At 46.4% G+C, this 23,851-nt stretch overlaps 1 protein-coding gene across 1 annotated transcript; it reads left to right on the plus strand.

The window, feature by feature from the left end:
* Positions 1-308: 308 nt before the first annotated feature.
* LOC109769170 (alpha-amylase/trypsin inhibitor) lies at positions 309-1,282 on the plus strand. Its single transcript, XM_020327918.4, has one exon. The coding sequence runs from the start codon at positions 376-378 to the stop codon at positions 1,081-1,083; it is 708 nt and encodes a 235-aa protein (XP_020183507.1). The 5' UTR covers positions 309-375; the 3' UTR covers positions 1,084-1,282.
* The last annotated feature ends 22,569 nt before the right edge of the window (positions 1,283-23,851 follow it).

The raw sequence follows: 23,851 nt of genomic DNA on the forward strand, positions 1-23,851 counted from the left end.
ATCATAATTAGTATCTTAGGTTGTCTTATTAATTACCATGCATGACACAAAATAGTACAACATTTAATATGATACGGTATCATGATATGATACCACATCCTCTCTTTTCTCATTTAATTGTGTGCCACATCATCCAAAAAGCCTAGTTGACATGCATGATATCACTTATGATACTCCCATTACGACTAGCCTGATGCGGATGCCGCCGTTGAAAATGTCTAGGCAGGCTAGCTGGCCTGGATTTGGACACGCCACCAAACCAGCCTATAGCAGCCTATGGACGCCCGACAATAAATACCTCCATTGCCACACCGCCAAACCACCATTCAGAATCGCCGCATCACCATTCGTCAAACAACAACAACGGCAGGTGCCATGGCGTTCTCTGGCGTCGTCCACCTCATCGCTCTCGTGCTCGTGCTCGCTGCCACCGCCGATGCGGCCACTATCACCGTCGTGAACCGGTGCTCCTACACGATATGGCCGGGCGCGCTCCCAGGCGGCGGCGTGCGTCTCGACCCGGGCCAGTCGTGGCAGCTCAACATGCCCGCCGGCACCGCGGGCGCCAGGGTGTGGCCGCGCACGGGATGCACCTTCGACGGCAGCGGCCGCGGCCACTGCATCACCGGCGACTGCGCGGGCGCGCTCTCCTGCCGCGTGTCGGGCGAGCAGCCTGCCACGCTGGCCGAGTACACGCTGGGGCAGGGCGGGAGCCAGGACTTCTTCGATCTGTCCGTCATCGACGGCTTCAATACGCCCATGAGCTTCCAGCCCGTCGGCGGCGCGCCGTGCCGTGCGGCGACCTGCGCCGTAGACATCACCAGGGAGTGCCTGCCCGAGCTGCAGGTGCCCGGAGGGTGCGCGAGCGCGTGCGGCAAGTTCGGCGGCGACACCTACTGCTGCCGGGGCCAGTTCGAGCACAACTGCCCGCCGACCAACTACTCGAGGTTCTTCAAGGGCAAGTGCCCAGACGCCTACAGCTACGCCAAGGACGACCAGACCAGCACCTTCACGTGTCCCGCCGGAACCAACTACCAGATCGTCCTCTGCCCCGCCCGAAATGATTTACACATGGATCAGTAAGCAGAGGACGTACTACTCCTTGTAGTCTTCCTTACTTATGTTGATCATCGATCATTTGTGTGTGTGCCCATATATATGCCCATATATAATGTCACATGTGCGGGCGTGCATGGCTGGTGCGTGCCATTCAGCGAATAAATGTATAAATAAAATGGAGGTGTAATTTCTACGGTTATATATGTGAAGTGCAATTCTGTTTGTTCTTTGACTGTGTAGTAGCTAGACATGTTTGGTCCTTTGTTAGTAGCTTCTTCCATATCCAAATAAGCACAAATTTTGAATCCGTTGCTCACTACTAGGTCTCCAATAAGAACTCTGCTCTGAACATTATAAGCTCTGTTGTCCTCTGGTGTTTGTGGAAATATGGGAACTCTATGATTTTTAACAACACCATTTGGACATCCATTCTCTAGGTATGGGGACTAATTCTCAGGACGCTCAAACTCTGGGCGGTCCTGTCTCCAGATGCTGGCAAGGTGAGATTGGAGGAGTTTATGAGCTCTCTGACGAGTTTCATGCAACAACCTCTTCGGATCTTGAGTGGCTGATGCGGGAGAAGGCCACAAGAAATGATGTTGATGATCATTGGAGTAAGCTTAGAATCTTGAAAGACAATGAGGGATTCCAATCGCCAGCCAAGAAACGAGACCTGATGGACAAAAGTATCACACGGAGCCTGGTGTCAACGCTCGTTTAATTTACTTTGAGGTGTTTGGCTACCATTAAAAACTTTGATATTAATTCCAGAGTATGTTCAAAACCAGAGTATTTTCTCTGTCTAAAAAAAGAACCTTTGACCGGACACGGAGTTTCTCAGCCCGAACTCAAATGAACTTTGATGAACATTAAAACTGAAAAAAATTTAAAAAGAATAAAAAAATCTGAATATTTTTTATGACAAACATTGACAAATGTTCTAAGAGCTTGCAAAATTTCATCATAGAATCACATTCCTGAAAGGCGAGGCAAAGAAAATGGATATGCTACCACGACTTCCACAAATGTGACTCCATGATGAAACTTTGCAAGCTCTTAGAACATTTGTCAATGTTTATCACAAAAAAAACAGATTTATGGATTCTTTTAATTTGATTTATTGTTCACCCGAGCTCATTTGACACTACTGCAGGAATGCCCAGCAGTGACGTGTGCAGAAATCCTCGTAGTGGCGGGCCAGGCTCTCATGACCGCCCGCCACTGACCTCCTCCCACTGCTATTATGGCATCAGTGGCGGGCCGCCGCCCGCCACTGATAACAGTGTTGTAGTGGCGGGCAGAAGTTATCGCCCGCCACAACTATAATCTTTGCTCATCACTGTTGTGTGCATTAGCAGTGGCAGACAACTTTGCCACCCGCCACTGGTAGTGATGTCGACATATAGAGAAATTGCTACCATGGCATCGTTTTTTTGCTGCTGCGGCGCTGAAGCGGTATTTTGCACTCAATCATCCCATTGCATTCAAACAATCATATTACAACGGTGTTACAATAATTAAGATTATTAATGAAGCAAACATATAGTATAAGAAGTGTAAGGCAACAAATAAACATGTAAAATTCTCAACTCATAAAGTGAACAACGAATCAAGATGTTTTGAAGCACTGTATCGCTCGCAATCAATTACCGAATATGTCTTCGACTCAGTGAATTCGTTCTTCATCTCGCTCTAGCTGGAAGTGAAACTTCCCATCCTCATTTACAACCTCTTTGTTGATGATTCTAGCCAACACCTTTTGGAGGCGGCCATGCTCTTTTAATAGTTCCCCTATGTCCATGTCCCTCTCCATCCCTTTGGACCACTTGATGATCTCGCTATGATTACGCATGTATTTGCTTTTCTTCAAAATGTCATCCATGATAGCCATGGCAGTATCCAGACCTATGAGAGGTTTTGTTCTTGATAGCAACAAGCGCTAGTGAAGAACTTGAATTATGAATGTTCCGTTATAGTCTCTCTGACATTCTTACACTTGGCGAGAGCATCATTTAGAACCTTCTTCAATCCGGTCCATCGCTTTTGAGCGTGTCTCTTCGAATCGAAGAAGTAAGCCAAGCCCCGCGTCGGCAATAGTGCGATTACGATCCGATGTCGGTTGTTGCGCAAAAAAAAATGAAGAAATTAGCATTGATGAGATCAAACCACAAGGCCATTTATATGTTTCAAAATAAATTAATGAACGTTAACGACTTACTTATCGCAGTATGGCACTAGAAAAGTGTCCGCAAGTGGATGATTGACAATAAAGAATGAGAACGGGTAGTCTGAAATGACCTCCTGGCCTTCTGTGGTTTCCAGGTTGTGTCAGTGCATGTAAAAAGGATCAGGTAAGGACATTTTACCATGCGGGAGTAGGGGATCTATAGCTCGATGAAGTACCCAGAGCCTCATTAACTCTTGGGTGACTGCGCTGATAGAGAAAATATTTGCATGGATGACCTCATCAAAGGCCAAATCAATTTTGTTTGCCTGAGACTCCGGGACAAAACTATAACCTTTTATCATCTTGGTCGTGTATCCATGTTGACCTTTTTTGATTTATCTACCACATGGGCGTGTAAAATTTGAAGATCAATCGAGTGGGTTGCCAACATAGAGGCTGATAGAAGCGGTTCCCGGGCTTATACATGTTCATTTTTCGCCCTTCGGGGATGACAACATGCATAGGTGGTTCGTCCGCAGATTGTCTGCAATTGTCACGTGCATTCATCTCCCCTAAATGTGATCTCGCACTACGTCTTCGGTGCCGGCATATCCTTGGGGAATCTCCTCTATATCATTCATTGGCCACTTAAGCTGGTGGCTCTGGGTCACTTTCCATGAAATAGTGACGCCATCTTCAGGGGGTGAGGCAGTGACCAATATTCGATGCCCGTGACTACCTCCTGCACCTGCACCCTCATCATGCCACTTGGCAGGACGAACCCATGCATCATTCTTCTACCATCGGTAAATGGGATGATTTGACCCTTGGCAACCCTTGTCTTCGCCCCGTCCACGTTGGCTTGCAGCCAGCATGGAATAAAGTGGGATGCACGTGGCTGATGGGTGATGATAGGTGTATGTTACTGGGTAGGACTTGGCGCGTCGTGCGGAAACATTTGTGCTAACCTTTTCTCGACTACTGCATCTAACTTAGTTTTGCTTATGTACTTCCTTCTGTATTTTTTTAGTTCTTTTGTTTTGGGGTAGGCGTCGTCCCACAACATCTTACCCCCTCCCAACGAACGCCCAGTCTTGGGCTTCCTGTTAACCCCAAACCCACATTCACTGCCCAGGGAAGAGGGTCATCATACCTATAGCCATGAGGAGATTCATGAGGACCCGGTCCAAATTCCTGCTTTATTTTTCTCTACAAAAAATGCATGTATTTTGGTAAACAATTAGTATGGTACATAATAAATAAGTTGTGGGGGCTAAATTATTAGTGGTTATTGATGTTACTAAGTTCTCCACCGTCGAGCGAAGTTCCTGCATCGGGAGGACCAACTCCTTACTGTCTGGGTCTTGCACTGCACGGGCGCTGAGAAAACGGAAGTACCGAGCACGATCTCGATGTTCCCAGAACGGAGGTTGTTTACCCGCGGCTATAAACTCCGCGGCCTCCTTCTCCCAATTGAGTTCTACAGCTTTGTAACCACCAGGGCCCAGACGGTTGTTACTTGGCAGCGTAAATTACGGAAATGATCGCTTATCTCCTTGCTTGACTCACTACCAGAGGATTCACAAAACTTCGTCCGTTCTTCGTGATCCATAGTTGGATTGAGCCGCTTAACGGTCACGAAGTTCTTACCAACTAGATTGCAACGGGCGCTGCTCTTCCAGTCCCTTAACATCTTTGGCCATTTTGACATGGAATAATCTTCGGCTAACTTCTTGAAATCAGGTGGAAATTCATAAGTACGGTTTAACGCCAATAGTAGATTCTCCTTGTGTCCGACCAAATCCTTGCCACCGATCGGGACGGTTTTTTGCAAGATGCAACCTAGCATTTTGCTATACCTTTTTGATGCGTCCACTGGGGTGACGGGCTCGCCACTCGGGTCAACTGCGGTGATTGCAATTATACCTTCTTTAAGCTTGTTTGGATCCCTTGCCTTTCGGTTGCTCTTCTTTGTGGCGGTCGTGCTGGATGAAGTCCCGTCAGTGTGGCTCGTGTCCCCTGCCCCGGTGGTCGGTTCTACCTGTTGGTCGCTGCCCATCTCGACGTCAGGGATGGCCGAATCAACCACGTCAAGGGCGCTCATCTCGACGTCAGGGTTGGTGTGCCGAGGTTCCTTCTGATATATGACATTCCGGCGCTGGGATCCATTTGTCCAACTGCAATATTGTAACAGAAAGTTATGACTGAACATAGAAAGAAAATGGCAATTGGAAAATTCGGCATGAACTTTGCTAAAAGTAGGGCATATTGAGTACCAGAAATTTGACGAAACAAAAACGAATCAACATTTCGTCAAAAACATTGGCACTCATATTAAGTCCTACAAATCAAACACAACCATCTCATTCTACATCGAATGACACCATCCCATCCACGTGTTTGTACATGTACATCTAAGATCTAAATCCTTTGTGTGGCATGTCACCGAACACGTTACAATCATCTATAATAGTGGAACATATATATGTGAAATATAGTGAAATTATACCTTGACACAGATGTGAATCAGAAATTTGCGACGCCGACGACGGTGTTGACGAGACGGCTGGGTTCGTTCCGACGGCCGCGAGGTTGTTGAGGTGCCGGCCCACATGATCCCGCGGGAAAAAAACTACAGTTGTGGTGGCGGCGGAGTACGAGCACCGGCGACGGCTACGGCATCGGCACGCGGACCGGCCATGCGATAGTAGAGAGATGTGCGCAGCGGCGGACCGGAGCGCGCAATAGTAGAGAGAGGTGCACGGCGACCAGCCGCGGTTGCGGTGGACAAGCGCGCGAGAGGTGGGAAAAGAGGGGAACTATGCGCGAGGGGGGGAGGGGGCGTGTTTTCGTTTAACACACGGCGGGCATAACGTGCCGCCCGCCACTGCAAACATTAGCAACGACAGGCGGGCAGGGCCGCCCGCCAGCCCAAAGCCTACGTACGTAAAATCTGTCTTCCACAAATATTCATTGCGTAAAAATACGGCAGTGCACTTTGACAACTTTTGGAGTTGGTTTGGTATTTTTGCGGCATAAACTGAATTTTCGGCAAGTACAGAAGGCAAAACAAACTTTGGCCATGCTAACGAGGTTGGAAATGTTTGAAACTTTCCATGGCGTCTTCATTGAACATGTGTAGGGTGTGATGAAAATTAGAGATTGTTACGACCAAAACCTGACGCACATCGTGTGCAGGCAGGACACTCTCCTGCCAAGTGTATAGGGTTTCGAAATGACCACCTCACTCATAGAACTCAACTTTTAAACAGATTTTGGACTTGAAATTTTTCCATCTGTAATATACGCCATCAGAAGTCCCGTTCTACAATTTGACAACTTTTGGAGTTGGCTTGCTATTTTCACGGCATTTACTGAATTTTGGGTAAGCAAAAAAGTCAATAAAGTTCTGTGGTGAGCAATACAGGATGCCCACCACTGCTGACTTCTTGATTTTTTTTATTCTATGGGTGACTGCATTGCGGCAGTGGCGAGTACCTTTGTTGCCCGCCGCTGCAAACATCTGGATGGAATATTAAAATTTTGGGAGGGTCACCCCACTATGTCTGTGGCGGGCGTATTCCACGACCACCACTGTAAGACGAAGTAGCAGTGGCAGGTAGGCAGCAACGCCCGCTAGTGGCAGGTTTCAACATGCTAGCAAATTTTGCTAGTCCCGTTGTGGCAGTCATTCCGGCGCACCCGCCACTGCTACACCACCAGCACTGGCGGGTGCGTCCTGTCACCCGCTGCTGCTGGTTTTCAAAATTAGCTGTGGCGGGTGCCCGGCTTCGCCCGTCACTAATTTGAGTTCACCTGTAAGCCTTTTCCCAGTAGTGTGAGCTTGGGTTGAGAAGGTGACTTTCACCTTTGAACTCTTTTTTAAATGTAGAGCCGTTGAAAAGAACGAGCCGTCACATGTAATTATTGCTTCGTCAGTTACCGCAAAAACTCATGCCCCGCTTCCAGGCCGCCGCAGTTGCCGTGGACCAGTGTGCTCCCTTGAGATACCCCGTCCAGCGCAGCTCCACCGCATGGTGAGCTGCTGGCTAGGCCCGTCTTGCAGAGGATCCTCATTGTTAAGCTACAAACCATGAGCATCATATACATTGACCATGCGCCAAGAGGCAGCTGCTACAGTACCAAAAGTACCCATCTGAGCTCGAGCTCAAATGAGCACGAATGAATAGTAAAAACAAATGAAAAACAATTCAAAAATTTCTGTTTATTTATTGTAGTAAACTTTGACAAATGTCCTTAGTGTCTGCAAATTTTGTCACATCTGTGGAAGGCGTGGCCAAAAAACAAAATCAGTGCTCAAAATGCTTTCGAAAGTAGTATTTTCTGAGCATCAATTTTTTTTGTCACGACTTCCACAAATGTGATCTAATGATGAAAATATGCAAGCACTTAGAACATTTGTCAAAGTTTACGACATCCGAGCTCATTTGAGCTCGAGCTAGATACTCCGCGTCCCTACAATTCATACTATTGCACTTGAGAGATAAATGACTTAAGTATGCTGCAGACCAACATCCTCGGATGTGCAGGGGCCATCAGTGGCCTGCAGTTCAGCCGCGTCAGCGCCGAGTGGGTGGACGCGCGCGCAGGGTGGTTTCGCTATCTGGCGTTGTGGTGGCGTCTACGAAAGTTGGGCTTGGCAAGGTCATTGCATTGATCCCTCATGAAGATAGGACGACGGAAGATGGCCACGGCGGATTCTAGAGCATTTGAATGTGGTGCATACTGAGGGTCTGCTTGATAGGTTGGTACTCTCGGCTCGTCGTGGGACAGCTTGGCAAGGCCATCGATTTAGATTGTGTGTGTTGGTGCAAGGTCATGCCAAATCATCAAGCTATAGGTGTAGCGACAGAGATTGCCCATGAAGATGATTTTGGGTTGATCAATGTATTTGTTTTGTTAAACTTTGTTGAATAATATAATAAAGACGACTCTATGCATCTTTGGATGCAGAGGCCACGGATTTCAACCTCCTTTTTGAAGAAATAAACCCGGTTGTACAATTGACATTACAATGGATTATCGGAATCCCCTTTGTCCAGCCAAGTTTTTTCGATCCTAATGTTCTGTTATCCACTTTTGTCTACCTTTTGTCTATCTTTTGTAGCTAACTCGAAGAGACATATAGCTGCATGCAGAGAGGCGATATGGTGGACGAGCTCGCATGCTCATCTTACGTGGACCAGTGAAACAACGCGATGTTGGAGGTGGCATTTACTGTTCGATAATGGGGAGTTGACGAAGCCGTGAGTGAACATCTCTCGTGGGCTGCACATGACGGGGTGTACAGTCCGGTGCGCACTGCTATTTCGTGGATTTCTTTTTCTTTAGTAAAAAGGGCTAGCAAAGTATACTTCCTCTAAGGGCCTCTTTGATTCGCATGATTTTTGAAACGTATAGGAATAGAAAAAATATAGGGTTGATGTGGCATGCACACTTGAATCACTACCGGACTCGCGCCCTATGCCTACAGCCCAGGGCCGTCGGCATAGGTCATTTGCCGTCGGCATAGATCACGTCAGCGTAGTCTTGTCAGACTGTCGGCGTAGTATAGCCGTCAGCATAGGGGCCTATGCCGACGGCCAGGCGTCAGCCGTCGGCATAGTTTAGCCGTCGGCAGTGTTTTTCGCCTGACGGCAACGGACGGCTCCGTCAAAAGAGCTAATGATCCACGGAATGCCACGTGGCAGAGGTATGCCGACTGCTTGGCCGTCGCATACCTCTGCCACGTGGCACTCCCTAGTGCCTCCTGGTGGCAGGGCTATGCCTATGGCAAAGCCATAGGCATAGATGAAATCTATGCCGACGGCTTTGCCGTAGGCATAGCCTTGCCACGTGTCGTCCCCTGGTGCCTCCTGGCGGCAGAGCTATGCCTATGGCAAAGCTGTCGGCATAGATGGAAATCTATGCCAACGGCTTTGCCGTAGGCATAGCTTTGCCACGTGGCGCATCCTGGGAAGTCCTGGGCTTATATATGCCGACGGCTTTGCCGTAGGCATAGTTTTTTTTATTTTTTTTATTTTCCCTGTTTTCTCTTTTTCAATTCATTTGACAGCATTTCAAAGCAGAATAATATGGGATTATGCAGAAATATGATAGTTCATCATCTAAACATACTCAAGTTCATCATCATCATTTAAACATAGTCAAGTTCATCATCTAAAGATCATCACCGGCGAAAGTTCATGAACATAAAAGTAGTGCAAGACATGGAACATCATAAAAGTAGGAACATGAAAGGTATGGCACGACGGCCACATGCACGGAATCATCATCGACATCAAGCAAGACCACCCATCACCGGCGAAAGTTCATGAACATAAAAGTAGTGCAAGACATGGAACATCATAAAAGTAGGAACATGAAAGGTATGGCACGACGGCCACATGCACGGAATCATCATCGACATCAAGCAAGACCACCTCCGCCAAAACCACCACCACCAAGACCACCTCCGCCAAAACCACCAAGACCACCTCCGCCAAAACCACCACCGCCAAGACCACCTCCGCCAAAATCGCCACCGCCAAAACCGCCACCGCGACCACCATCACTCTGGAAGATCAGAGTGACTGGGGTCGATGGAGCAGGAGTCGAGCCACCGGTCCCCTACATGTTTGAGAGAAGATTCTAACGGTAAATATGATATGATAGTGTTGAATGAATGAGAACTAGTTTGTCAGTAGTTAGGCAAATGTACTAACCGGACTACCACTGCCTAGTGCCACCCATTCATCGAACGTGGGCACGTGTGGGGGTTCTCCCGCAGGTGGTGGTGGGGGTCCCTTGTGGTGGATCCGTGCGGTTACTCCAAGACGCCAACATAGCCTGGATGTTAGTTAAACAAGCAAACTAGAAGGTCAGAAGGAATGAAAGTGCAAAAATTTAGCTTGGTTTTAAGAGGGCAAAACTAACCGCCATCATCTGACGGTTGTAATCATCGTTTGCCTTCACTCGTTGCAAGTACTCTCGCACCTCGAGATTCCTATGCTCGACAAAGGCCTTATATGCCTACATAATTTAGGTTGTTTCTAAGTGAGCAATGCTGAAAATAAACTGAGAATGCTAGAGAGAAAAGATAAAGGGGAAGTACTTACAGCATGCTGGCGGGCTAAGGGAGTCTGTGAACGCCCCGTACTCTCTAACTGGCTCGAGTAGGTAGCCCGAAGCCGTGTGTACGAGATCGAAGGAGTGATCAAGCCATCGAAACACAGATACCGGCCATGTGACTTCCCCTAGATGGCCACCACCGCCGTGTCATCGATCTGAGACTGGGCGACCTCAGCAACAGGAACATCCGGATGCAACTTTTGAAAGTGCTGAGTGTAAGACTCCAGGTGCTCCTCGGTCTTGCCGTAGTAGTGGCTCTCGCCCTCCTTGGGATCACTCCGCTCGCGGGCCAGCTTCCACGACTCAATGTCTGAGAGCAGCCTCTTCAACTTGTCCTCCTGCAATGTCAAATAGAAGTTAGCCATACATAAGAACATGACGGTAAAGAAGAACAAAAATGCATCATGCATATAGATATACCTTCATGGCCTTGAAGCCCCAGTGGTTCCTGTTTCCTTGGCCGTGTGTCCCGTCTTTTCCACGGTTAGCCCGGGCCTTGATGCTCTTGGCAGCAAACTCTGCATCGTCGCCGAGCCACCTATCCACCAAACTCGCCCATCCGTCATGCCTTCCGTAGCACCAACGAGGAACAACCTATGCAAATTTTGGAAGCATGACATGTGAGCACGAAACATATAGTTGACTGCTTGAAACAATGAAAAGTTAGTAATAGTTACCATCATGAACTGCTCCCTGTTCAAGGTAAGTCGTTGCTTCTGCGCTTGAGTTTTGGTCATCTTTTGGTGCAGGTAGGAGTGGTAGTACTGCGAGACGGCAACCCAGCGCACCTCGTACTGCAACTGATGAGCTTTCTTCTTCGCAGCCGCAAGCAAGACCACGTCGGCTCTGGCCTTGTGCTCATCAAGAACTCTATAGAGTTGTTGCAATCATGCATAAACCAGAAGCAAACAAGGCATGAGTTGAGTGATTCAATGATAAACTATGAACGAAACTGAAGATAAGTGATTCAGAAGAGAACTTACCCAAAATTTGGTGATCACGGCCTTAGCGGCCGTCCCGTACTCCGCGTTGCTACGAGCCTCGTAGTGGGCCCAGCTCGTGGCCAAAACCCGCAGCTGCGGGTCCCTGTCTGCCCGCGGGCAGAATAGGCCAGGCCAAAACTCCTTCAACAGGACAGTGATAACGCCGTTCGGTTTACGGCCCTTTCCGCGAAGGATCCAGTTACTGCGAAAGAATCAAAGGATTGCCATGTGTACAATAAGAAAATGTTGTCTTGTGTTGAAAATATGATTGAGAGGCACTTACTCTGTCCCCACGGGTTCAATGAGCCACTTGTGCGCCTCGATAGAAGGTGGTGTAGGTAGTCCGGCATTACCACGCAGCCACCCCTGCGGAGCACCCGGTGGCAAGGTACCCCACAACTCGAGATCAACCTCCCCTCCACCACCCTCCTGGCCCTCCTCCTCACCCTCCTCCTCGGCCTCCTCCTCCTCACCCTCCTCCTCCTCGCCATCAGGAACATACTCCTCCTCCTCAGACTCAGAAGGTGCCTCTGTATAGGAGGGCATCGAAGAAGACCCTCCTATTTCGGACACGGCCCAGAGTTTTTTGCTCCGACTGCCTCTCCCTCCACCTCCTCCTCCTCTAGGGGCTCTCCCCCCACCGCCTCCTCCTCTAGGGTCTCCTCCCCCGACCACTCCACCTCCCTGTGAGGTGTCATCCTCGCGTAGTCGGGAGGGAACCTTGTGGGCTCGTCCAGTCCGAGTAAGTCCTTTGAATTTACTGAGGAAACTAGCGCCGCTGGACTTGCCCATGATTAGCAAACCTGCATTGAGAAGAGAATAAACAATTAGTAAGGATATCAAATAAACAAGCATACAGGAAAAACATTAATAGCAGAAGAGCACATTAAGCATACTATTGTAATGATCATTAAAAGAACTTACATTTTTCTAGAACCCATATGAATCATCACTATTGTAATCTATTTGTCGACCGGTCTCATCATCACTATCACGCATATCTTCTTCGTTGTCTGACGGAGGTGGAGGCTCTTCCTCATCGTCAGCGTCTTCATTTAACTTTTCAAGCATAATTATGTCTCTTTGATTCACAACTGCCTCACCATCAATCCGTGCGTCCTCGTCGTTTGGGTCCAGGTCCTATAGCACATTTGCCCACGTCGTGTAAAAAAGTCATGATTTTATCGTGATCCGAGTATTTAATAATTTTCACGCCGCACCGTTACCGCAGAACATCTACTACTGTGTCATCGCCATCCGTGAGGGGGGCCACACCCCGGAGACGCGTGCCGCCTCTTCGGACATGCCACAACACCACCCCGCATGTATGAGGGGCCGGTGCGACGCTCCGGTGGCATTGCTACCCCCCCAGGGACCCCGTCCCGCCTAACCCTGGAGCATTTGACCACGGGATCTAGCCCTTTGACTTTGCACGGACGGGTTTTGACCAGTGGACCTCTCCATCCGGTTGTGTCAGGTCAGCACAGAGGGACACCTGGGAGCAACATCCGGGCCAAACCGATAGCTACATCCTCTTTGTGTAGACCCGATGCGTCCGTTTTCCCCCTCCAGGTGCCGGCGGCGGCGCCGTCCGTGAGCTGGGAGGCCACGCCCCGGAGACGCGTGCCGGGCGTTTGCAACCGCCACAACACCTTCAGACTTGTGATAAGCCGCGTATGCAAGATTGGCGGCATGCTAGCCCACAGAGGCCGCCGGCCATAGTCGTAGACATGCGAGGGGCAATCTGCGTAGAGGGAATTGTTCGGTTACTTCTCCATCACGAAAAATTATGAAAAATTACCATCGGTCCTATAGCACATGTGCCCACGTCGTGTAAAAAAGTCATGATTTTATCGCGATTCGAGTATTTAATAATTTTCACGCCGCACCGTTATCGCAGAACGTCTACTACTGTGTCATCGCCGTCCGTGAGGGGGCCACACCCCGGAGACGCGTGCCACCTCTTCGAACATGCCACAACACCACCCCGCATGTATGAGGGGCCGGTGCGACGCTCCGGTGGCATTGCTACCCCCCCAGGGACCCCGTCCCGCCTAACCCTGGAGCATTTCACCACGGGATCTAGCCCTTTGACTTTGCACGGACGGGCTTTGACCAGTGGACCTCTCCACCCGGTTGTGTGAGGTCAGCTCAGAGGGACACATGGGAGCAACATCCGGGCCAAACCGACAGCTACATCCTCTCCGTGTAGACCCGATGTGTCCGTTTTCCCCCTCCAGGTGCCGGCGGCGGCGCCGTCCGTTAGGGGGGCCACGCCCCGGAGATGGGTGCCGCCTCTTCGGACATGCCACACCACCACCCGGTTGTGGTAGGTCATCCCACAGAAACACTTGGGAGCAACATCCCCACCGTATAGACCCGATGCGGCTGTTTCCACCCTCCAGATCCTGGCGGCGGCGCCGTCCGTGAGAGGGGCACACCGCGGACGTGAGGGGGTCACACTCCGGAGACGGGTGCCGGGCGTTTGCAACCGCCACTAAACTTCTGTCGCATAGCTGTTTTTGATTTAAATAAAATATAAGTTCCTATATTCAAAAGAACATGACAGCACATTATTAATGTGCTTGAAAAAAAAATACAAACTATATATATATATATATATATATATATATTCATAATCTATGGAAAAAATTACAAACTACATATATATTCATATAATACATAAAAAAGCATAAAAACATATTAAAAAAAAGCATAAAAACATATGTAACAAAAAGCATAAAAACATAAGCAGAAAAACACATGTAAAAAAAATATCTATGCCGGCGGCATTGCCGTCGGCATTGCCGTCGGCATAGAGACGGCAGGGTTTTGGTGGGCGCCGTGCCGCGGATCGGTGATGTGGCACCTATGCCGACGGCTGCCGTCGGCATACCTACGCCGCGGATCGGTGACGTGGCATGCGGAGATATGCCGACGGCCGCCAGTCCCGACCGTCGGCATAGGTTTGACGGCGTTAGCCGCTTGTCACGGCCAGGGTCGCCGGGCCCACAGGTATACCGACGGCGGATTTGTGCCGACGGCTGCTGTCGGCATCTCTGCATCTAGGTCGACGGCCGTGGTGTGCCGACGGCTGCCGTCGGCGTAGATCGGTGTAACCCGACGGCCAGGACTGGGCTGTCGGCATAGCGCTAACTAGGCCGACGGCAGCCGTAGGCATAGGTTTGGCCGTTGGGGTAGGCCCGTTTTCCGGTAGTGAATCCTGTAGGATTAGCAAGAAGTGTTTGATGGCAGAGGAAAAACAAAGGAATTATAAAAGAAGGTTGGAGTGGATGTTACATTTCTTATGAAATGTAGTACAAAAAATTCCATAAATTCCTATAAGATCCAATCCTATGAATCAAAGGACCAACACAGAAAAAATTTCTAAGGATTTCAATCCTCCGTAAATCCTATAAAATTGGCTTGAATCAAAGGAGCCCTAAAACAGTAAAAGTTAGCAACGCCCTTTCTAAAAATACCAGTGGAGTGAACGCCCTATTTTTTTATTTCTTTTCTTTTCTTTTTCCGTTAGCCCTTTTTTCACTTTTCTATTGTTTTGGGTAAAATACACGGGCTAGAAATATTAGTGTGTCCACCTAGATCGAAGAAATGTTCGGGGATATAACAAAAGTTCATGTGTATTAGAAAAATATTATACCTGTGTTAAAAAATATTCATCATGTTAAAAAATCATCACATATTCAAAAAACATTGTATTTTGAAATCTTTTCTGTCGTGCACTAATTTTTTTCATAGCGTAATTCAAACATGTTTATCGTGTAATATAAAAAGTCCATCATGCGTTAACACTTTTTATAGTTACACATGAATAATTTCTTAAATGTGTGAACACTTTCAAAAAAGTGTTCATCCTGTATTAGAAAAATGTTCATCGGAAATCTTAAAAAATTGTTCCTCGTGTATTTAAAAAATCCATTGTGTTTTTGAAAATTACCCATAGTGTAATTCAAAACATTTAACCGTATATTGAAAAGTGTTCATTCTGTATTAAAAATATTGAACATATATTTAAAAATTATTGACCATGTGTAAAAATGAGCATTCTATATCTTTAAAAAACATAGTGTACTAAAATATATCCATCGTGCATTTTTTTAAATCATCGTGCATTAAAAGTTTATTCATTGTGTAATATAATTTCATCATTTATCTATCATAAAATGTTTGTGTTGTTTTGGGAAAGAAATAAAAAAATTATCATGTGTTTAAAAATGATTTTTATGTTGTAAAAGAATTAAATATATACCATACGAAATTTTCAATATATTTTTAAAATGTTCATCATGCATTTAGAGTATCTTTGACATGTTTAAAAAAAGTGTTGTCAAAATGTTTTCAGCATGTATTTTAAAAATATAGGCGTGTATCTTAGGAAATGATCAACACATATAAAAAAATCAACCGTGTATTTAGAAAAAAAAATGACAAGTTTTTGAAAAATATTCAATGTGTGTTTAAAAGATATCACTGTGTATCCTAAAAATGAAAAGCAGTTGGGCGTGCAACCGTAGTTGCGCGTGACCAACTGTCATGCAGTTGTCCGTCAGTACACGTACATGCAACTTTAGTTGCTCATGCCAGGAGACTTGCACGGGTGTGGATAAAATCAAAAGAAACTCAAAATAGAATAAATCCAAAAATCAATCAATCAAACGGGCAACATTCTTATAAATCTTCCTGTAGAATCAGATGGCATAAGAGTTGCATAGACTTTGTATTCTTTTCTAGGTTACAATTAGTAAATCATGTTGTAAACTACACAGGGATATTTTTACAATGATAAAAGATTTGTTTCTTTTAAATGGGGAATTTGCTTTCAGAATGATTTACAAAGCATTGTACCATCAATAGAAAAAAAGAACAATGCATATCATACTTTCGCCATTCATTCAGAATGAATTAGTGATACATGCAACTCAAAAGAAAAAAGAACAATGATACGTGCAATCCAATTCCAAGCAGATTCATCAACTGGTACTTCACGTGTGCTTCACGCTTGTCACCAACCTGAGTAACTGTTCTCATGGGCCAACGGTACTTGATGGCACGAGTCACCTATACCGGAACGGGCTCAGACGGCCATGCACTGCGCGACGGGCCACATGACTCCTGCCAGCTCAGATCCAGAGACCAACATGAAGCAAGGATAACGTGTGCAGGCGAGGACGAGCGCTCCTTTGAATTTTCGTAGCTGCACCTTGCTATTGTACAAATAATAATTCTCCTCGCGGTCGTGCGACACGGACATCCAGGATAGAGATGGTCACCTAATTTTCTTATCTACAATGAAGTTATTAGTAGCTTGCTGCTCTTTCTCTCTCCACAGAAGTCAAGATTAGTTAGCAAGCACATCACGGTAGGCCAGCAAAACTTGAATACTTGATAGAGCTCAACAGTCATTACTAGCTAGGACCATGAAACAAGATGAGACTAGTCCACGGAGCTTGATGGAATTATGGCGATCAGTCACTACTAGGAGCACTAAGCGAAATGATATATTTCAAGAGTCATTGAGCCACAATACCGTCGTCCCTCCCCTCTTGACAGCCACACTGCTATGTCAACATAAAACATGGGAAAACCGGCAAGGTGCCGATCGACCAGTCAATGCCTCCCTCCCATTCTAGGGTGGCTATGGGTACCCCAGCCATTTAGTTAGGGATAGCCACTTATTTTGTTTGGTTGGGTTGGTGAGGTTAGCCCATATTTTGTTTGGTGCGAAGGATAAGAAGTGTTTGGTTTGTGAGATTAGTGATGGATAGGGGTTGTGGTGGCCCTTTTAACCAGCCATACACGAACTAGTAGAATTATTTCAGCATAAAAAAGGTTCCTGCATTGACCATGAAGGATTTTAACTCAATAATTTCACATCATAGACCACTGCACAATACTTGGAGAGGAGCAGGCTGAGGTGGAGATAGAAGGTTGTCGCTGGAGAGAAAGCAGGACGTAGATTCAGGCAACCACGTACGCGCCCCTGGGTTTGCTGGCCCCTCAGTCAACACCGCCCTGTCGCGCTACTGCAGCCGATGCGTGCCCCTGTAGCCTTTGCTACCCCGAGCCGTAAGAAGGCTATCCCTTGAACCAAACGCGGGAGCTCCTAATCAGCGATGCAAGCGCCGGCCGGCCCATTCGTGGGAGGAAAAAAACTGCAAAAATAAGATGAACTGGGAATCGAACTTCACACCAACGAAGGGAAACCCGACGTCGCAACCACCACACCAAGCTGCCAAGCTTGTCCACTGCAAGAAACGAGCTCTATTTGACCCAACTGTCGAGATGTATTATATACCCTTCCGAACATAAAGAGATATATTATATACCCAGAATTAATTATTTCAACAGAAATACACAAAAAGTATTAAAAAATGAATTCTGGAAAATGTTCGAAAATTAGAAAGATTTCCAGAAAAATGGAAAAAGTTTGTCAATTTGGAAAAAAGTTCATCCATTTGAAAAAAAGTTCACCGAGTTTGAAAAATGTTTATTCATTTTGAAAATAGTTCATTGAATTTGAAAAAAAATTCATCAAAATTTAGCAAAGTTCATAGATTTTGGAAAAAATCATAAAAATTTATAAAAGTTCATCGACATTCAAAAAAAAGTTCATGATTTTGGAAAAAGTTCATTGGATTTGAAAAAAGGTTCATCAAATTTGAAAAAAGGTTCGTCAAATTTGCAAAAAAATCATCGATTTTTTAAAGAAATTCATCAGTTTTAAAAAAGTTCATCGAAGTTGAAAAAAGTTCACCAAATTTGAAAAAAGTTCAACAAATTTAAAAATAGTTCATCGCATTTGAAAAAAGTTCAAAACTTCAAAAGAAGTTCATCATATTAAAAAACGGAAGAAACAAATTCAATAAAAAAAGAACACATATTTCAAAAAATGAAAAAGAAATAAGAAAAACCGAATAAAACCGCCCCGGAAATGACCAACGAACCATGAAAAAACCGGCTTGGGAAGTTTTTTGAGGCTTCCCGAAACCAAAAGATTCCCGCGATTGAAGATAAAAATAAAAACGAAAATACAAGTTATAAAGCTGTAGTCGTTCGATAGCCTATTGGTATTGCGGTTCGCTTCAAGTGATCGAAAGTTCGAACTCCCGCGGGCGCACATTTTTTGAACCTTAAAACAGAAGGGAAGAAGATATACATGGGCCGGCCCAGCTCGCAGCAGCTGCAGGCGCCCGTTTGCGAAATGCACTATAACAGGCGCCTGCAGCGCTAAATAGGAAATGCCACCAAACGCGTCTAGGGCAGCGTATGATCAATCCTAGAGCTGGATCCGGCCCAATGCAACAAAGTGGAGTGAAGGATTTTTTGTGTGTAGTCCCCGGGGGCGCCCCTAGGTGCTTGATCGCGGCTACACCATCGAACTTATTAAACAAGTCTAGGAAGTCATGTTCTGGGACGCACCTATGTCTCGCTTACAGCGAGACAGATGACTGCCTCACTTAAGCGAGCACGTGACCGGGCCGGCCCAGTGCGCGGGATGCCACATGGCTCAAAACGCTCTTTTTCTTAACAATTTGTTTTTCACATTTTGTTTTCCGTTTGTTACATTAAATTTTGAAAAATGTTAACCATTCATTTGAAAAAAATGCTAAACGTGTATAACAAAAATGTTTCTGATGTATTTGAAAAATGTATACAAAAACATCAAAATTTTATTTCAAAAATTCTAATCATCTATTTGAAAAATGTTAAACATGTATAAAAAAATGTTCCTATTGTATAGGACAAATATACAATGTGTATAGAAAAAGTAGACATTACATTAACATTTATTTTAAAACTATTTGCCATTAAAAATGTTAAAATGGGTATATATAAATGGTCCTGTTGTATATGAAAAACGGACATTGTGTGTAAAAAAAGTTGACATAAAAAAATAACCATCTATAAATTAAATGTACAATGTATGTAAATTATATACATCAAAACATGTATTTACAGAAATATTAAGCATGTACTTAAAAATGTTCAAAGTGTAAAAAATAATGTTTTAGATGTATAAAAAACTGTTTCATGTAGTTGAAAAATGATAAATATGTATAAACAATATTCCTAATGTATTGCGTCTGATAAAGATGTTTATTGCTATTATAAAAGGTTCATCGTGTATTTGAAAAAATATTGACCATGTATTGCTATTATAAAAGGTTCACCGTGTATTTGAAAAAATATTGAGCATGTGTTTAGGTAAAAATATACATCGTGTATTTAAAAAATGTTCAACGTGTTGATGAGTGATATTTTTACACCCATTTCAACCTTGTTTAAACCGAGATATTTCATTAAAGAGAGATCATCGCTCCGATATTGCCACTAATGACAAATGAATGCAAATGATTCCACAAATCCTCTCTATGATATTTTTTCCACAGGAAACGGCCTAAAAGGGAAGAAATCACGTGGGAGAAAGGAAAGGAAGGAAGATGGAGAAGAAACATGTCACCAGGAGGCGCCAGAAGACCTCCAAAGCCAAAGAGGGCGTTCCCCAACTTATTTTTCGTGAATCCATGTTCTACATGCCTAGCATTGCCATGACTAGGACATGCATATTTTTGATTCAAACTTGAGTTTGGCATGGATTTGTTGATGTTTTTAGAGGAGTATGATGTTGTGAGTACCGTAGGATCATTATTGTTTCATCACTTTGAATGGAATTTTTTTTGTACATGTTTACACTGAGGTCTTCTCGCGTACGCGGTGATTCAAGTTCATACACCGCACAACCGCAACAAGTTTTCACACGGGAGACGTCAGAAGGCCTTCAGAGCCAAAGACGGCGTTCCGTGCGACCGCGCACGCTCGCATGAGTGGTCGTTTGGCGTGGAAACTAAGGCAGCTCGTCCACCTAAACAACTTTTATTAAAGGGACCCCGTCGAAATGTCAATAGAACGGGAGAGAAGGAGGAGCGTCGAGCACAGCCAGAACCTGTTCATCATCATCTTCAGCCACAAACCCTAGTTGCCGCCACTTTCAACTCCATAACCATCTCCACCACCATAGCACTCCCTCATCTAGTTCATACTTGTAATCGTGCATCGCACAAGGCATCCACTATAAGACATATTAAGATCAACCAATCCCAAGATGTGTTCTTCAATGATTTCTTCTCGCGATCTGATCTCCATGTGTGAGTAGTTCAGTAATGTATGGGGTGAGGCATGAGCCTTGCAACCCAGGTATTTGGTGAAGGGATCAATGGGAGTCTTTGACACAACATCTCGTATGTGTGAAATAAAATGGTTTCGTGAAGTATCTCTTCTCTTGTCCGCGATCTTCATCCCTGTAGGTACCCAATATCATGGAGATTGAGCACCGGTGAGGCTAGGAGCAAGGGGACCATGAAGTGTTATACCGAACACCAGTGACAGTAAGGTTTTGATGAGGACATCCCAACCATGGGCACCACACCACCAATCATCAACGGTCCAATCACAAGAAGCCGCGCAATGCAAATACATGATCAGGTGAACGCTAACTTAAGTATATCATTTGACCTTGAAAACATGGTTGTACCTTCACCTCCTTTGTTGTTGGTTGAACTCAGGTGCGATATCGAAGAAGGCCAAACACATTTCAGTCCGTGCAAAACAATGTTTTATGGCGAAGAAACAAAGTTAGGAATTCATCAAGAGTGAGTTGTCTGCTGAAGAAACATCTCACTAGTTCCTTCTGAACTCCCAAGTGTACTGTACAACGGTGCTTCGAACTTATGAGAGTGTTGTCACGTTGTGTGTTGTTCATTGCGAGCGTGAGCGTGTGTTGTTCTTTGCGAACGTGTGGGTGTGCTGGCACATATGCGTGTGTTGTTTATGTAAATGTGTGTGTGTGTGTGTTGTCACACGTGCGCTCTAGTGTAACCTCTCTGTTCAAGTGTAGTTGTGAACTCCTAATCGCCATGCATGTATGCAACTAAACATCAGGTGGAAATTGCTTTCACAATGTAGAGACCCCGTTTGCAAGCAACCAAACAATATGCAAACACCATATTTTGCCCTCTATTTCCTCAACCTGGCTCAACTCAGCCTTGTCCTTTTTTCCATGCAATCTCTGAAAATTGATGCATGTAACCAAACACGCCCTAGGTGATTATGGAGCATAACAGATGACATCACCAGGGGCCGATGCCGTCCGACGAGCAAAAACACTCCGCACATAAGTCTTCACTAGCAAAAGAGCCCGTGCGTTGCAACGGAAAAAAATACCACCAGCCCCTAACACAATAACCATGGCTCAAGACCCCAACAGGTTCACGTCGTTTATTTCAACAGGCATATTTATAGATAGTTTCTTTCATCTCCAATTTGTTTTTACGGAGGTATAAATTTTCAATCAGGATCTGCACCGGTACGAAAGAAAGGCGAGTCGTGCACTACTGATGTAACACCCCGAGAATCATGCTACAGTAACTATGTGATTAAGCTAATCATGTTGCTAAACAGGGCTTGATCACATTTGAATCACATTTCTTGTCAAACTCCTAATTTAAACTTCAATTAAATTTAAAGTGGAAAATAAAAGTTTTCAAAAATTTAAACAAAAATGTTCGGGCCATGCCAGATATTGCACTGATAATTATTGTGGAGAGAACACATTTTTATAAAATGCCTAAATACTTTTAAATGAATTAAAATAGAAAAGAAAATAAATAAAAAGAAAAGAAAATGCAACAGAGGAGAAACAAAAAAAAAGAGAAGAAGAGAAACCCCCCTTTCCCCCCACTGGACCCTGGCCCAACTGGGCCGACCCCAGGCCCAGCCGGCCAGCCCACCTCCCCCGGTCGCCTCCCTCCTCCCTGTTCACCCGACCCAGCGACCGCGCTCGCCGGTCACCGCCGAACCCTCTCGCCGTCCCCGTCGGCGAAGGGATAAGGGCGACGCCCTGCACCCCCTGGCCCCTGCCCCCACTCCCCCCTCGACGCCCCCCCCCAGATCCACTTCTCCTCCCTCTCCGATCCCTTTCCCCACCTCGCCCGAACGCCACCGCCGCCATGCCTCCGGCCTAGCCACGGCCACCGTGCCCACCTCGCCGCCCCATGGTGTCTCCAAGGATCGCCGTCGCCCGCTGCTTCGACTGGTGCAGCCCGTTGGAGACCGGAGCCCCTACAACGAGCACACCGAGCTCGTCTTCAACTTCGGTCGCCGGCGATCCCTTTCTTCCCCGGCGCCGACCTGCAGCTACTAATCCGTCGAGGGCCTACGTGAGTGCCGCACGGTGAGCTTCTCCTCCCCCTGCTGCTCCTCGTTGGCCCCCTAGTGCTCCGTAGCTAGCTGCCGTCGTTGCCGAGCTCCGGTCGCCGCCCGGCGCTTCACCGTCGCGGCCAGGCTCGCCGTCGAGCTCAGCTGAGCCCGGCTTCATGCTCAGCACGTCTGTGCGGGCCAGATGCACCCATCCATGCACTCCGTCGAGCCCCGTAGCGCCGACCCCGAGCTTCGCCCGAATGCACACCCGCCGCCGTCGAGGTAGCGGCCGTTTCCGGCCATCCCCGTACTTTTCACGGCCACCAACGGACGCGTCGCGTCGCGCCCGTCCCGTAGGAAGAAACCGCGGCCAAATGGCCCCCTGTGCGCCGTTTCCGCGCAACGCCGCCGTCTCGGGTGGTCGCCGGAGCGTGCGCCGGCGTTTAAACGCCGGCCGCCGACGTGGCTGGCCTGGGGCCACCCCAGAGCCACTGCCAGTGGGCCCCGTCGGTCCCAGTTGACTGGGTTGACCCAGTCAATTGCTGACTGGGTTGACCCAGTCAACTGCTGACTGGGTTGACCCAGTCAACTGCTGACTGGGTAGGCCCAGCCACTGACATGCGGGCCCCGCCGCATAATTAACAAAAAAAATGTTTTTTTAAAATAAAACTAATTAATTAATCTAATTAGGCACTGACAGGTGGGGTCCAGTAGTTAATTAACTAAAATTAGTTAGTTTAATTTTCTGTTAGCCCACTGTCTATGACAGGTAGGGCCCACTGGTCAGTTTGACCTGGTCAGCCGACCTGTTGACCTGCTGATGTCAGCATTACCTCATGCTGACGTCATAATTAATTTTTGCTAAATTCAAATAATTCCAGAAATTCAAATAATCTTTGAAAATTCATATCTTTTAAACCGTAACTCGGATGAAAATGTTTTCTATATGAAAGTTGCTCAGAACGACGAGACGAATCCGGATACGCAGTCCGTTCGTCCATCACACCTCCCTAACCTATCGAACTCGCAACTTTCCCCCTCCGGTCCGTCTGTCCGAAAACGCGAAACATCGGGAATACTTTCCCGGATGTTCCCCCCCTTCGCCGGTACCACCTACTGTCACGTTAGGACACACCTCGCACTGTTCATTGTCATGTCACGCATCGTCATGCTTATGTTTGCATTGTATTTACTGTTTCTTCCCCCCTCTTCTCTCCGGTAGACTACGAGACCGATACTGCTGCTGCCCAGTTCGACTACGGAGTTGACGACCCCTCCTACTTGCCAGAGCAAC

This window comes from Aegilops tauschii, chromosome 5 (genome assembly GCF_002575655.3).
Source record: "Aegilops tauschii subsp. strangulata cultivar AL8/78 chromosome 5, Aet v6.0, whole genome shotgun sequence".
Lineage (NCBI taxonomy): Eukaryota > Viridiplantae > Streptophyta > Magnoliopsida > Poales > Poaceae > Aegilops > Aegilops tauschii.